The 14,631-nt window shown below is 45.4% G+C and overlaps 2 protein-coding genes across 6 annotated transcripts in view; one reads left to right on the top strand and one right to left on the bottom strand.

The window, feature by feature from the left end:
* CHD1L (chromodomain helicase DNA binding protein 1 like) overlaps positions 1 to 797 on the bottom strand; it is a 53,109-nt gene extending 52,312 nt beyond the window's left edge. For 3 of the 5 annotated variants that reach the window (XM_055357172.2, XM_055357174.2, XM_055357199.2), the window contains exon 1: positions 595 to 763. In XM_055357172.2, coding sequence (XP_055213147.1) covers positions 595 to 721 — 127 coding nt within the window. In that variant the 5' untranslated portion in view covers positions 722 to 763. Of the gene's footprint in view, positions 1 to 594 lie in introns of all 5 variants that reach the window. The other 2 variants (XM_019021344.4, XM_055357202.2) reach the window with 2 other exon arrangements.
* Positions 793 to 14,631, top strand: part of FMO5 (flavin containing dimethylaniline monoxygenase 5) — a 59,249-nt gene continuing 45,410 nt past the window's right edge. Inside the window, exon 1 of the mRNA XM_055357242.2 lies at positions 793 to 1,101. The gene's annotated coding sequence lies outside the window, so the exon portion shown is untranslated. The remainder of the gene's footprint in view (positions 1,102 to 14,631) is intronic.

Here is a 14,631-nt window from a genome sequence, read left to right as displayed (position 1 = left end):
ACGTGGTTCAGTCAGTATTTATGAATGACTCAAGACACAAAAATAGCTTCATAAACAGTGCTTTGCTTGAGTTTGTCCGCTCACTACCGCACGTAACTCGATCCGGAGAATTAATCAGTGGCGAATTCTCCAATAACTGCGCGCGCACAGTAAACGGAGAAGCTGAAGCTGGGAGATGAGTTGATCGTTTTACAGAAGCAACCAATAAGCTCCCCAGGCCGGGACCCAAACCCACCGGAACAGCAACTGGAAACCTACATCCTTGGTGCACCAGGCCGTCCAACTCTTCAGCGGAGGCCTGCAGGTGGCGCTGATCTCACCACGTTTTCCCTCCACAGGCCGGGGCCAGGCCTGGCTACCGGGCCCGCGACCTCATTCATCTGGCGTCCGCCGGCCCCGCGCGCCGCGCAGGCGGGGGCCGTGGCCACCAAGCCCGGGCGCAGTTTCTCTCCGCCCACGGCAGGAGCGAAGGAAGGCCCTGGCGCCGGCGGGTAAACTGCCCACCGGGCGGCCCACCCGCTGCGCCCCCGGCCCGCAAGAGGCAGTCCCAATAGGTTGGCACGCCTGGCCGAAGTCCGCCCGGAGCCCGCTCACCTGTCAGCCCCCACTGCCGTAAGTCCTGCTCCTGCATCCGCGCCGCCTCGGCTCGGCCCTCAGTATGAAGCCGCACTAAGAAGCCAGGCGCTTGGCCCCCGCGGCTGGCAGCGCCCGCGCGCTCCATCGGGCCGGTAGAGGCCCCGCCCCGCGCGGCCAAGCGCGCGCCTCCCTCCCAACTTCCCAACGTGCGGGGGCGGGCGACTGCGCGCTGGGGCCCACCTACGAGCGAGGCGCCGCCAGAGGGCGCGTCCTGCCAAGATATCCGGAGCGGAGCTGGTGCAGTCACCTTTCCGGACAGGCAGTTCTTGCAGTGCGTAGCGTGGAAGGGCTGCCCAGTTCTCACCAGTCGTGCTTCTGAAGCGCTAGGCGTCTGATCACGCACAGGACGTCTGATTGCCTGAACTGCCCGTCAAGGAGGTGGCATGTGTTCGTCATTCATTTATTATTTAATCAACATCGACTATCATGTGTCAGACACTCCGCTGGGCCCTGGGGGTTCTAGAAGTAAGACTTGTTCCGTGCCCTCCAGTGATTCACGATAAGATCAAACTGTCCTTGTTCGGTTTACCTAGTGATAAGTTGATTTAGTCCCTGAAATCCCTTTCTTACTGCCTGTGACCTGTAGGCCAAAATTGGGAACCTCTGAATAGTAGTAAATTAAAATCACCAAAGACGTCATTGTGGCAGTGGGTATCTCAAGTGCATTATGGGGAGCAGATTGAGGCAATGTGTTCAGTTAGGGGTCACCGTGACTCAGCATCAGCTTTGAGTGGATTTATGATGTAGTATACCACTAATATAAATATGATAATAACAAAATAGCTGCATTTATTGATGAAGTTCTGGGTGGTGTCCTAAGGGTTTTAAGTATATTTTCTTATTTAACCTTCACAATAACCAATAATTAGGTGTTATAATTGTCCTCACATTGTAAATGAAGATATTGTGACTTGTAATGGTAATTGGCAGTACTGGAACAGGAACGATATTATTCTCTGGCTAATGTCATTAGAATAGTATTCTCATTTAGGTTAATCTTGGTGCTTCCTTCTTCAGTAAACTCATGTTACATTTGCACCTTCCATTCTCATCTTCCTCTAAAATAAAAGGGAGAAATTTGTTCTGAGCTAGAAAAGAGATGACTTCAGATTGGTTTATTCATAAAATCTCAAGCAAAGCACTGTTTTATGAAGCTATTTTTGTGTCTTGAGTCATTCATAAATACTGACTTTCATGCGCATCCGTGTGAAGAGACCACCAAACAGGCTTTGTGTGAGCAATAAAGCTGTTTATTTCACCTGGGTGCAGGTGGGCTGAGTCCGAAAAGAGTCAGCGAAGGGAGATAGGGGTGGGGTCGTTTTATAAGATTTGGGTAGGTAAAGGAAAATTACAGTCAAAGGGGGTTTGTTCTCTGGCGGGCAGGAGTGGGGGGGTCACAAGGTGCTCAGTGGGGGACATTTTTGAGCCAGGATGAACCAGGAAAAGGACTTTCACAAGGTAATGTCATCACTTAAGGCAAAGACGGGCCATTTAAACTTCTTTTGTGGTGGCATGTCATCAGTTAAGGCAGGAACCAGCCATCTGGATGTGTACGTGCAGGTCACAGGGGATATGATGGCTTAGCTTGGGCTCAGAGGCCTGACACTGACTGAATCACATACTATGTGCCAAGCACCCTATGGTACTGAAGATAGAGGCCACTAATCTCCTGGATCTTATATTTTAAAAGGAGGAGACAAGCAATAAATAAAAATCAGGTAGTGAAGGGGTGGCCTGCCCCTCCACACTTGTGGGTATTTCTCGTCGGGTGGAATGAGAGACTTAAGAAAAAAAAGAGACACAGAGACAAAGTATAGAGAAAGAAAAGTGGGCCCAGGGAACCGGCGCTCAGCATACAGAGGACCTGCGCTGGCACCAGCCTCTGAGTTCCCTTAGTATTTATTGATCATTATCGGGCATTTCTCAGAGAGTGGGATGTGGCAGGACAATAGGGTAATAGTGGAGAGACGGTCAGCAGGAAAACATGTGAACAAATGTCTCTGCATCATAAACAAGGTAAAGAAAAAAGTCCTGTGCTTTTGATGTGCATACACATAAACATCTCAATGCCTTAAAGACTAGTATTGCTGCCCACATGTCCCACCTCCAGGCCTAAGGCGATTTTCTCCTATCTCAGTAAATGGAATATACAATCGGGTTTTACACTGAGACATTCCATTGCCCAGGGATGAGCAGGAGACAGATGCCTTCCTCTTATCTCAACTGCAAAGAGGCCTTCCTTTCTCTTTTACTAATCCTCCTCAGCACAGACCCTTTATGGGTGTCGGGCTGGGGGACAGTCAGGTCTTTCCCTTCCCACAAGGCCATATTTCAGACTATCACATGGGGAGAAACCCTGGACAATACCTGGCTTTCCTAGGCAGAGGTCCCTGCGGACTTCCACAGTGTATTGTGTCTCTGGGTACTTGAGATTAGGGAGTGGTGATGACTCTTAACAAGCATGCTGCCTTCAAGCATTTGTTTAACAAAGCACATCCTGCACAGCCCTGAATCCATTTAACCTTGAGTGGACACAGCACATGTTTCAGGGAGCACAGGGTTGGGGGTAGGGTTACAGATTAACAGCGGAAGAATTTTTCTTAGTACAGACCAAAATGGAGTCTCTTACGTCTATTTCTTTCTACACAGACACAGTAGCAGTCTGATCTCTCTTTCTTTTCCCCACAAGGTAGGATTAATGCTAAGACAAAAGTAAAACAGAGTCGCCTAATGGGGCAATAGTAATTTTGTACAGCAGCTTTCGTGCTTGGGTGTTTTCTCAAAACAAACCTGAAGACAGATTTATATCCTTTGGTGGCTTCTCCAGAGGGACCTCTGTCCTATGTGGCTGCTCATGAGTGGTTTTTGCATCTTGGTCTCCATGTTTGACTTATTTCCTCCCCTCTAGATTCTACCAGTAGACCTATCTGCTAAAGCAGCCGTATCAAGCACTTGCTACTTAAATATAAGCCTGTTTATTATTTTTAACTTAAAGTACATTTGTTGTAACAGAATACCAGATGATAGAGTCCTAGCTATAAGCCAGGTAGACTTGGTATACTAAGTCTGGTACCTAAAATACAGCTAAGAAAGGTAGCTGAGAGACTCCTGGTCTGCCAGTGAGGTGACACATAGAAAAGTTTTGCTCTGAATACTGTATGAAGAGATCTGTAGATGATCAGGATGGAAGGAAGGAGGCAGTTTGGAAACTATTGCAGTAGTCTGGGCAAGAGTTGATAGTTTTGGGGCCAGCATGGTGATAGTGGAGTGGTGAGTAGTGGTCTGCTACTAGATCTATTGAAAAGATAGAGCCTATAGGATTCACTGATTGAGCGTCTGGGAGAAATGAAAAAGCAAAGGTTGGGTTCAGGGATGTGGCCCGAGCAACTGGTGGGATGTTTTGGATTTGTACAAACAGTGCTGGGCACATAGTGTTGTACTTGAGCGAGTTAGAGAGAACACCACACTTTGAGACGAGTTAAGAGTCTGTTTATTTAGCCAGCGGCTGAGAGATGGCTAACGCTCAAAGTTCTCTTGGCCCTGAAGAAGGGGCTAGATTTTCTTTTATACTTTGGTTTAGAAAGGGGAGGGGGGGTCTAGTTAAAACAATTTTACAGAAGTAAAGTAGGCAGAAAGTTAAAAGGATAAATGATTACAGGAAAGTAAACAGTTCTAGGTGCGGGGGCTTTAAGACTATTACAAACTGATAGACGCGGGGCTTTGGGCGTTATCAACTGGACGAATTCCTGGGAACTGCGGATATAGCTCGCCACAGTATTTTATCAGTTAATTGAATTCTTGGATGTTCTGGGAGTCAGCTTGCACAAGTTATGTCTTTGAGGAAGGGGCTGCCAGTGAAAGAGCCAAGATGGAGTCTGTCTGGCTCTCTTAGCTAAGGGACAGTCAATTCAGGTGGAAACAAGGCTAGGTGATTAAAGGAAAGGGAGAGTCTAAAAACAGGGTTAGTAAAAACAAGGTTAGGCATTACAATAGTATGCCCTCAATAAATATTGTTGAATGTTTGAATGAGGTGCCTGTGGAACAATTTTAAAATCTAGGGCATATGATTGTTATAACTTTGAAGTACAGAGAGTGCATTTCACAGATGGGCAAACCAAGGCACAGAAAGTTTAGGAAGCTGGTCCAGTGTTTTCTGTGAGTCATGATTAACTCCCAGAATAAAATTTAGCCTCAACTCATTTTTCATTCATTGTTCAGGTTATACAATCATGCTGTTTTTGTTAATTGTTTTATTCCTCCACAGAAAGGATATGTCCTTTGGCAACAGCAACTCCATAAGATTAATGCTAACCAACTAACACTGTCAGTGGGACTTAGCATGTGCAGACATTACCAAAACAAGCATGGATTAAGCACAGATTAAGAAACAAATTATGTTTGCTGTTTGTTGTATCCTTGCTCTGTTAGGTAACATCAGGGCACCAGTTAGAAGCACCTAGTGAGTCAGATACGGAAATTGGATAAAAGCTGTGACCAAAGTAAACATTTATTCAGACCTCTTGAGTAAATGAACTTGGAACTTTGAGCTTAGGTTAGAATTAGGTCCGTGCCCATGGGTGGAAAATTTTTGTGCTGGGATGAAAAACACTTAACTTGGGTTTTCTTTCTTGCGAGAAATGAAAAACTGTATTTTGACTTTTGATGCCAGTATACCTCTTTGTCATGAAATAACATGTAATAAATTTAGAACCCAGAAAGCCAGGGAAAATATACCACAGTATAGAAGTATAGAAAAAAAGTAAGTTGGTTTCACAGGACTCTTGCCCGGTCACCTCAGAGAATTGCCACTCCCTTTTACTATCAAAGGTAAGGTTGTAAAATAGGAATATTATCAAGTAAATCTTTGAGAACATAGTTTAGAAATTGTAGGCATCAAAATTTGCCCATGGTCTTTTTGCTTGAAAGGACAGTTTTCCTTTTTAACTGGATGCCTTTTGACTGTCATGCCATGCCATCACATTGGTCACCCAGAATTTCATTCTTTATGTTCTCCAACCAGCAGTGTAACGTTTATGCAATCTGCCCAGCTAGTCCCTGAAGGCTTTTGAGTTTGCCAAACTGGAAATTTAACTTTTGTGACATATTGATGGCAGTGACGGCCTATCTAGAGCAGCTGCTGTCATGATGCCACTTGCAATGGGGGTGGCACACCAGGGCTGCCAGCTCCATGGAGCTGGGGGAACCAGGAACAGGTGGAGGCCCTGCCTCCTTCTGAGTTGGCAGGGCAGGAGCTTCCTGCTCCCCAGGTGCAGCTGTGGCTGCCCAGCTGCAGCTGCAGACCTGGGCATCCCTGTGCTCTTTGGGGCTGAAAGCAGGCAGGAGCCCTACCCTCTCAGGCACAGCTGCAGCTGCCTGAGTCATGTCCACCAACTGGGCCTCCCTGTGCTCTTGGGTTCCTGGAGCAGGCAGGAGCCCCACCCTCCTGGGTGCAGCTATAGCTGCTCAAACCACAGCTGCAGACCTGGGCATCTCTGCACTCTTGGGGGCCCTGTAAGGCCCCCCACCCCGTTCCTGCAGGCTAAGAAGTGTCTCCTCCCATTGCCTGGCCTCTTTCTGCTCCCAGCACCCACTCCATTCCCAGAGCAAGGTTGGAGCTGAGGCTGGGTGCTATTGCAGCCTGGCCGGGTATGTGCCCACTCCAGGCAGCACTGACACATGGCTTTGGCCCCCTCAGGACTTTGGGTGCCAGCATGGGAGAGAGGCCAAGGGGTTGCTGGGGGCAGCTCAGCCTCTGTGCTTGCCTGCAGGTGCCCCTTTGCACAAACAGTTTGGGTGCCATGAATGGCAGCAGGAGGCAGGCTCCTGGGTGGAAGGGAGCAGGTCACCGGTGAAGACCTACCCTCAAGCTGGGGAGGGCCTGAAGCCTGGAGGCTGGGCTGCTGGTCCCAAAAACCAGAGTGAGAACTTGTGTTTTATCTGGGTGCCTATGGACCAGTTGGAGCACACTTCCTCTCCTCTGAGGCCTGTAAAAGCCCCAGACTCAGCCAGACTTGAGACAGTGGGATAACCAACCGCAGAGAGGAGCTACCCACCCCAGGGTCTACTCTCTGCTAAGAGCTGAGTTGACAATGATGACCTGCCAGCTGTGGAGAGGAGCTGCTTACTCCAGGGTCTCCTCTCTGTGAGAGCTAAGCAGACACTGGGACAACCAGCTGCAGAGAGGAGCTACCCACTCCAGGGTCTCCTCTCTGCTGAGAACTGAACACTCAATGGGACAACCTGCCTGTGAGAGGAACTACCCAATGTTGGTCTCCTCTGAGCTGTTCTGTCACTCAGTAAAGTTCCTCTTCACCTTGCTTACCCTCCACTTGTCAACTTACCTCATTCTACTTGGACGCAGGACAAGAACTCAGGACCCGCCAAATGGTGGAGCTAAAAGAGTTGTAACACAAACAGGGCTGAAACATGCCCATTGCTTGCCACATTGTGGGCAACAAGAAGGAGAGAAGAGAGAAGGAGAGAGGAGCTGCAGCCCTTTGGGAAGCCCAGACCTAGGAGCTCACTGAGCCAGGGCTGTGACACCCTCTTTGGGGCTCTTTAGCTCTTGGCATCTCCAAGCTTCCAGGCACCACTGCATTCTCCAGTGCCAGCCATGAAATCTGCTTGTGGCACCCCTGGTCCAGCTGGAGCCTCACAGGGAGTCAGTGCCCATACTGGCACCTGGAGCTGCCTGTCTTGCTGCAGCTGGCATGCCTGGCTGTGCATAGTGGCTGGACCTCATATTTGCTCACATACCCCTCTCTGCTCTGCATCTGGCTGGCCCTTGGCAGGCATGGGATCCAGGCTGGTAGCATGAGCCATGTGCAGCCTGCCAGGCTGAATGGACCAAACAAGCCCAACAGGCTCGAGCAAAACTTGTGCAAAAGCACCAATGGCCACAGAGGTTTCTGTCTCACAAAGCAACACCCCAAGAATCCCGTGACAATATTTCCATGTAGGGGACAGGTTGTCTCAATAATATACCATAGGAAGCCAAAATGTTTCTCATGATTCACCCTACTCTAAAATATTTTTAGGCAATGTAAAATTATGACCCTAAGAACTCTCTATGACCTTCTTCTTCCTCTGATTGACAAGAATCCAAAGCCATTTTTTTACTCTAACCCTACAAAGCCTGGGTTTTAGTTTTGAAAAATGAGCATACCTATTCTGGGTTCTGTTGCACATGTGTCTATCCCTGAGGCACAGTTATAACTTTGATGCAAGGGGGTTCCCCACCTCTATCCCCTCAAATTGCTCAAAAATGGCATGTCTAATTAGTCTTCCTAATTAGAGGCTTTTAACAATCAGAGTGCTTCTGAAAGGCCCATAATGCATAGTGAATTATGAGGATAATAGTAGCTATCCTATAATGCTGTTGTAAAAATTAAATGAAAATTTTTTCACTAGAAACTAAATACAAATTTGAATGTCCAAGGTATTACGAAGGACCAAAAATCTTCACTTGGGAATGAGCCTGGGGATCACTCAAGTATCCACATCTCATCAGTGGAGAATTAAGAAATTGGAAGTTATCCCTCATTATTGAGGTTCCATGGTAATCTCATTTGCTTGGGGTGTCTACAGGCATAGTGTTTTCCCCATATGTGTGGCCCACAGATATGGGTCATAAAAGTAAACAGAAATACACACACACACACACACACACACAGTGTGGGATATCTACTCCATGGTGGGCTCTAACCAGCTTTGATAGATTGTATTACTGTTCCTAACTATCCACTTTCTCCCCATAAGATGGTTATACATTTATGCCCTTAGTCATGTGACTTGCAGTGCTTCCTAATAGGAAGAACCCCTGTGATTTGCCTTGAACAGTGGAATATGAGTGGATGTGATTTACCCTCGTATATAAGTGGAAGCTTTAAATGTGCTTGCCCAGATTGTTCCTACCCTCTGCCATGGAAACTATACAAATGAAATAAGGACCATGCTGGTTAAAATCTTTCATAATTTTTTCATGTCAGTATAAATTCATCTCATTAAATATAATATGTAATATAGTCCTTCCCCATCTTGATGAACGTTTATGAAGTCGTTTCAAATTTTTCACTATTACTCCATAAATATAGACAATTGTTATTTGTCCATTCAAAATAAATTAGTAAAAACATTTTTAAGTTAGAAAATAAAATAATTTTTTACAATTAATGCTGACTAATACTTGAACTCCAACTACATGCCAGGCCACGTGTGGGCACTTTACATGTGTTATCTTATAACATCCATAGGTTCTGCGGCTTAGGACATGGATGCCTTTGGGGACCATGTTTTCAGCCTACCATGATGGCTGTGATTTATCTCCTCATCTTTTTTAGATATGCACTTTCCCTTCCTCCTCTCTGGGTAACAAAGTACCTAGCACATAGCAGGCATAGAATGGATGCTGTTGGGGTGATCAGACCCAACACCAGATCCTGGGGGTGACAAAGTCCAGTAGAGTCAAAGGATTGAGAAAAACACAGTTTGAGAAGTAAAGTGGGACCAGGGGGCCATCACAATTGTGGAGGCTGCGAAGGCTCAGAGCTCTGGGAGCCCATGCTGTTTACTGGTAATCCAACAGAGAATCAGGTGGTGAGAATGTGGGGGTCAAAAGGGCAGGCTCATGATCTACAGCTGGGACGGTTTAGCATTTATATGGAACATGTTCTGCTACTTGAGATAATGGGAATACAACAGATCTAGGAGCTTGGAGGGCTAGAAGCAAGGATCCAGCAAGTCTACACACATTCCAGAGGACATTATGTCAGACATGCAAGCCCTGCCTCAGCTTTCTTCCCAACACTCAGCTTTTTCCCAACAGACACTGTGCTAGAAATGACTCTTGCACTAGTCAGGATTGACTTATTAAGGTTTACTACTGAACAAGTAGCTCTCCACATTTTAATTCAGCAAAAAGTATATTTCTCACTCATGTCACAGTCCAATGCTTGTCAGCCACCTTTCCTTTGCAGCTCTCCCTCAAGATTCAAGCCTATTCTATCTTACAAAGATGCCATTTAAAATTGGCCTCTGGGGGGTGGAGCCAAGATGGCTGAATAGGAACAGCTCTAGTTTACAGCTCCCAGCGTGAGCGAAGCAGAAGACAGGTGATTTTTGCATTTCCAACTGAGGTACTGGGTTCATCTCACTGGGGAGTGTCAGAAAGTGGGTGCAGGACAGTGGGTGCAGTGCACTGACCATGAACTGAAGCAGGGCGAGGCATCGCCCCACCCAGGAAGCACAAGAGGTCAGGGAATTCCCTTTGCTAGTCAAAGAAAGGGGCGACAGACAGCACCTGGAAAATCGGGTCACTCCCACCCTAATACTGCACTTTTCCAATGGTCTTAGCAAATGGCACACCAGGAGATTATATCCCATGCATGGCTCCGAGGGTCCTACACCCACGGAGCCTCGCTCATTGCTAGCACAGCAGTCTGAGATCAAACTGCAAGGTGGCAGCGAGGCTGGGGGAGGGGTGCCCACCATTGCTGAGGCTTGAGTAGGTAAACAAAGTGGCCGGGAAGCTTAAACTGGGAGGAACCTGCCACAACTCAAGGAGGCCTGCCTGCCTCTGTAGACCCTACCTCTCAGGGCAGGGCATAGCCGAACAAAAGGCAGCAGAATCCTCTGCAGACTTAAACATCCCTGTCTGACAGCTTTGAAGAGAGTAGTGGTTCTCCCAGCGCACAGCTTGAGATCTCAGAACGGCCAGACTGCCTCCTCAAGTGGGTCCCTGACCCCTGAGTAGCCTAACTGGGAGGCAACCCCCAGTAGGGGCAGACTGATACCTCACATGGCCAGGTACTCCTCTGAGACAAAACTTCCAGAGGAATGATCAGGCAGTAACATTTGCTGTTCACCACTATCCGCTTTTCTGCAGCCTCTGCTGCTGATAACCAGGCAAACAGGGTCTGGAGTGGACCTCCAGCAAACTCCAACAGACCTGCAGCTGAGGGTCTTGACTGTTAGAAGGAAAACTAACAAACAGAAAGGACATCTACACCAAAACCCCATCTATACGTCACCATCATCAAAGACCAACGGTAGATAAAACCACAAAGATGGGGGAAAAACAGAGCAGAAAAACTGCAAACTGTAGCAATCAGAGCACCTCTCCTCCTCCAAAGGAACGCAGCTCCTCACAGCAATGGAACAAAGCTGGACAGAGAATGACTTTGACAACTTAAGAGAAGAAGGCTTCAGACGATCAAACTACTCTGAGCTAAAGGAGGAAGTTCAAACCCATGGCAAAGAAGTTAAAAACCTTGAAAAAAAATTAGAAGAATGGCTAACTAGAATAACCAATGCAGAGAAGTGCTTAAAGGAGCTGATGGAGCTGAAAACCAAGTGACAAGACTACATGACGAATGCACAAGCCTCAGTAGCCAATTCAATGAACTGGAAGAAAGGGTATCAGTGATGGAAGATCAAATGAATGAAATGAAGGGAGAAGAGAAGTTTAGAGAAACAAGAATAAAAAGAAACAAACAAAGCCTCCAAGAAATATGGGACTATGTGAAAAGACCAAATCTACGTCTGATTGGTGTACCTGAAAGTGACAGGGAGAATGGAACCAAGATGGAAAACACTCTGCAAGATATTATCCAGGAGAACTTCCCCAATCTAGCAGGGCAGGCCAACATTCAAATTCAGGAAATATAGAGAATGCCACAAAGATACTCCTCGAGAAGAGCAACTCCAAGACACATAATTGTCAGATTCACCAGTTGAAATGAAGGAAAAAATGTTAAGGGCAGCCAGAGAGAAAGGTCGGGTTACCCACAAAGGGAAGCCCATCAGACTAACAGCGGATCTTTCGGCAGAAACTCTACAAGTCAGAAGAGAGTGGGGGCCAATATTCAACATTCTTCAAGAAAAGAATTTTCAACCCAGAATTTCACATCCAGCCAAACTAAGCTTCATAAGTGAAGGAGAAATAAAATACAAGCAAATGCTGAGAGATTTTGTGACCACCAGGCCTGCCCTAAAAGAGCTCCTGAAGGAAACACTAAACATGGAAAGGAACAACTGGTACCAGCCACTGCAAAAACATGCCAAATTGTAAAGACCATCAAGGCTACGTAGAAACTGCATCAATTCACAAGCAAAATAACCAGCTAACATCATAATGACAGGATCAAATTCACACATAACAATATTAACTTTAAATGTAAATGGGCTAAATGCTCCAATTAAAAGACACAGACTGGCAAATTGGATAAAGAGTCAAGACCCATCAGTGTGCTGTATTCAGGAAACCCATCTCATGTGCAGAGACACATATAGGCTCAAAATAAAGGGATGGAGGAAGATCTACCAAGCAAATGGAAAACAAAAAAAGGCAGGGATTGCAATCCTAGTCTCTGATAAAACAGACTTTAAACCAACGAAGATCGAAAGAGACAAAGAAGGCCATTACATATTGGTAGAAGGAACAATTCAACAAGAAGACCTAACTATCCTAAATACATATGCACCCAATACAGGAGCACCCAGATTCATAAAGCAAGTCCTTAGAGACCTACAAAGAGACTTAGCCTCCCACACAATAATAATGGGAGACTTTAACACCCCACTGTCAACATTAGACAGATCAACGTGACACAAAATTAACAAGGATATCCAGGAATTGAACTCAGCTCTGCACCAAGTGGACTTAATACACATCTACAGAACTCCCCACCCCAAATCAACAGGATATACGTTCTTTTCAGCACCACACCACACCTATTCCAAAAGTGACCACATAGTTGGAAGCAAAGCACTCCTCAGCAAATGTAAAAGAACAGAAATTATAACAAAACTGTCTCTCAGACCACAGTGCAATCAAACTAGAACTCAGGATTAAGGAACTCACTCAAAACCGTTCCACTACATGGAAACTGAACAACCTGTTCCTGAGTGACTACTGGGTACATAACAAAATGAAGGTAGAGATAAAGATGTTCTTTGAAACCAACGAGAACAAAGACACAATGTACCAGAATCTCTGGGACACACTGAAAGCAGTGTGTAGAGGGAAATTTATAGCACTAAATGCCCACAAGAGACAGCAGGAAAGATCTAAAATTGACACCCTAACATCACAATTAAAAGAACTAGAGAAGCAAGAGCGAACACATTCAAAAGCTAGCAGAAGGCAAGAAATAACTAAAATCAGAGCAGAACTGAAGGAAATAGAGACACAAAAAACCCTTCAAAAAATCAATGAATCCAGGAGCTTGTTTTTTGAAAAGATAAACAAAATTGATAGACTGCTAGCAAGACTAATAAAGAAGAAAAGAGAAGAATCAAATAGATGCAATAAAAATGATAAAGGGGATATCACCACCGATCCCACAGAAATACAAACTACCATCAGAGAATACTATAAACACCTCTACACAAATAAACTAGAAAATCTAGAAGAAATGGATAAATTCCTCAACACATACACCCTCCCAAGACTAAACCAGGAAGAAGTTGAATCTCTGAATAGACTGATAACAGGCTCTGAAATTGAGGCAATAATTAATAGCTTACCAACCAAAAAAAGTCCAGGACCAGATGGATTCACAGCCGAATTCTACCAGAGGTACAAGGAGGAGCTGGTACCCTTCCTTCTGAAATGATTCCAATCAATAGAAAAAGAGGGACTCCTCCCTAACTCATTTTATGAGGCCAGCATCATCCTGATACCAAAGCCTGGCAGAGACACAACAAAAAAAGAGAATTTTAGACCAATATCCCTGATGAACATTGATGCAAAAATCCTCAGTAAAATACTGGCAAACCAAATCCAGCAGCACATCAAAAAGCTTATCCACCATGATCAAGTGGGCTTCATCCCTGGGATGCAAGGCTGGTTCAACATACACAAATCAATCAACGTAATCCAGCATATAAACAGAACCAAACACAAAAACCATATGCTTATCTCAATAGGTGCAGAAAAGGCCTTTGACAAAATTCAACAATGCTTCATGCTAAAAACTCTCAATAAATTAGGTATTGATGGGACATATCTCAAAATAATAAGAGCTATCTATGACAAACCGACAGCCAATATCATACTGAATGGGCAAAAACTGGAAGCATTCCCTTTGAAAACTGGCACAAGACAGGGATGCCCTCTCTCACCACTCCTATTCAACAAAGTGTTGGAAGTTCTGGCCAGGGCAATTAGGCAGGAGAAGGAAATAAAGGGTATTCAATTAGGAAAAGAGGAAGTCAAATTGTCCCTGTTGGCAGAAGACATGATTGTATATCTAGAAAACCCCATTGTTTCAGCCCAAAATCTCCTTAAGCTGATGAGCAACTTCAGCAAAGTCTCAGGATACAAAATCAATGTACAAAAATCACAAGCATTCTTATACACCAATAACAGACAAACGGAGAGCCAAATCATGAGTGAACTCCCATTCACAATTGCTTCAAAGAGAATAAAATACCTAGGAATCCAACTTACAAGGGATGTGAAGGACCTCCTCAAGGAGAACTACAAACCACTGCTCAATGAAATAAAGGAGGATACAAAGAAATGGAAGAACATTCCATGCTCATGGGTAGGAAGAATCAGTATTGTGAAAATGGCCATACTGCCCAAGGTAATTTATAGATTCAATGCCATCCGCATCAAGCGACCAATGACTTTCTTCACAGAATTGGAAAAAACTACTTTAAAGTTCATATGGAACCAAAAAAGAGCCTGCATCGCCAAGTCAATCCTAAGCCAAAAGAACAAAGCTGGAGGCATCACGCTACCCGACTTCAAACTATACTACAAGGCTACAGTAACCAAAACAGCATGGTACTGGTACCAAAACAGAGATATAGATCAATGGAACAGAACAGAGCCCTCAGAAATAATGCTGCATGTCTACAACCATCTGATCTTTGACAAACCTGACAAAAACAAGCAATGGGGAAAGGATTCCCTATTTAATAAATGGTGCTGGGAAAACTGGCTAGCCATATGTAGAAAGCTGAAACTGGATCCCTTCCTTACACCTT

The sequence above is a fragment of the Gorilla gorilla genome, chromosome 1, assembly GCF_029281585.2.
Source record: "Gorilla gorilla gorilla isolate KB3781 chromosome 1, NHGRI_mGorGor1-v2.1_pri, whole genome shotgun sequence".
Taxonomy (NCBI): Eukaryota; Metazoa; Chordata; class Mammalia; order Primates; family Hominidae; genus Gorilla; species Gorilla gorilla.
The sequence above is the reverse complement of the archived record's forward strand: the minus strand, read 5'-3'. Positions and strand labels throughout refer to the sequence as shown.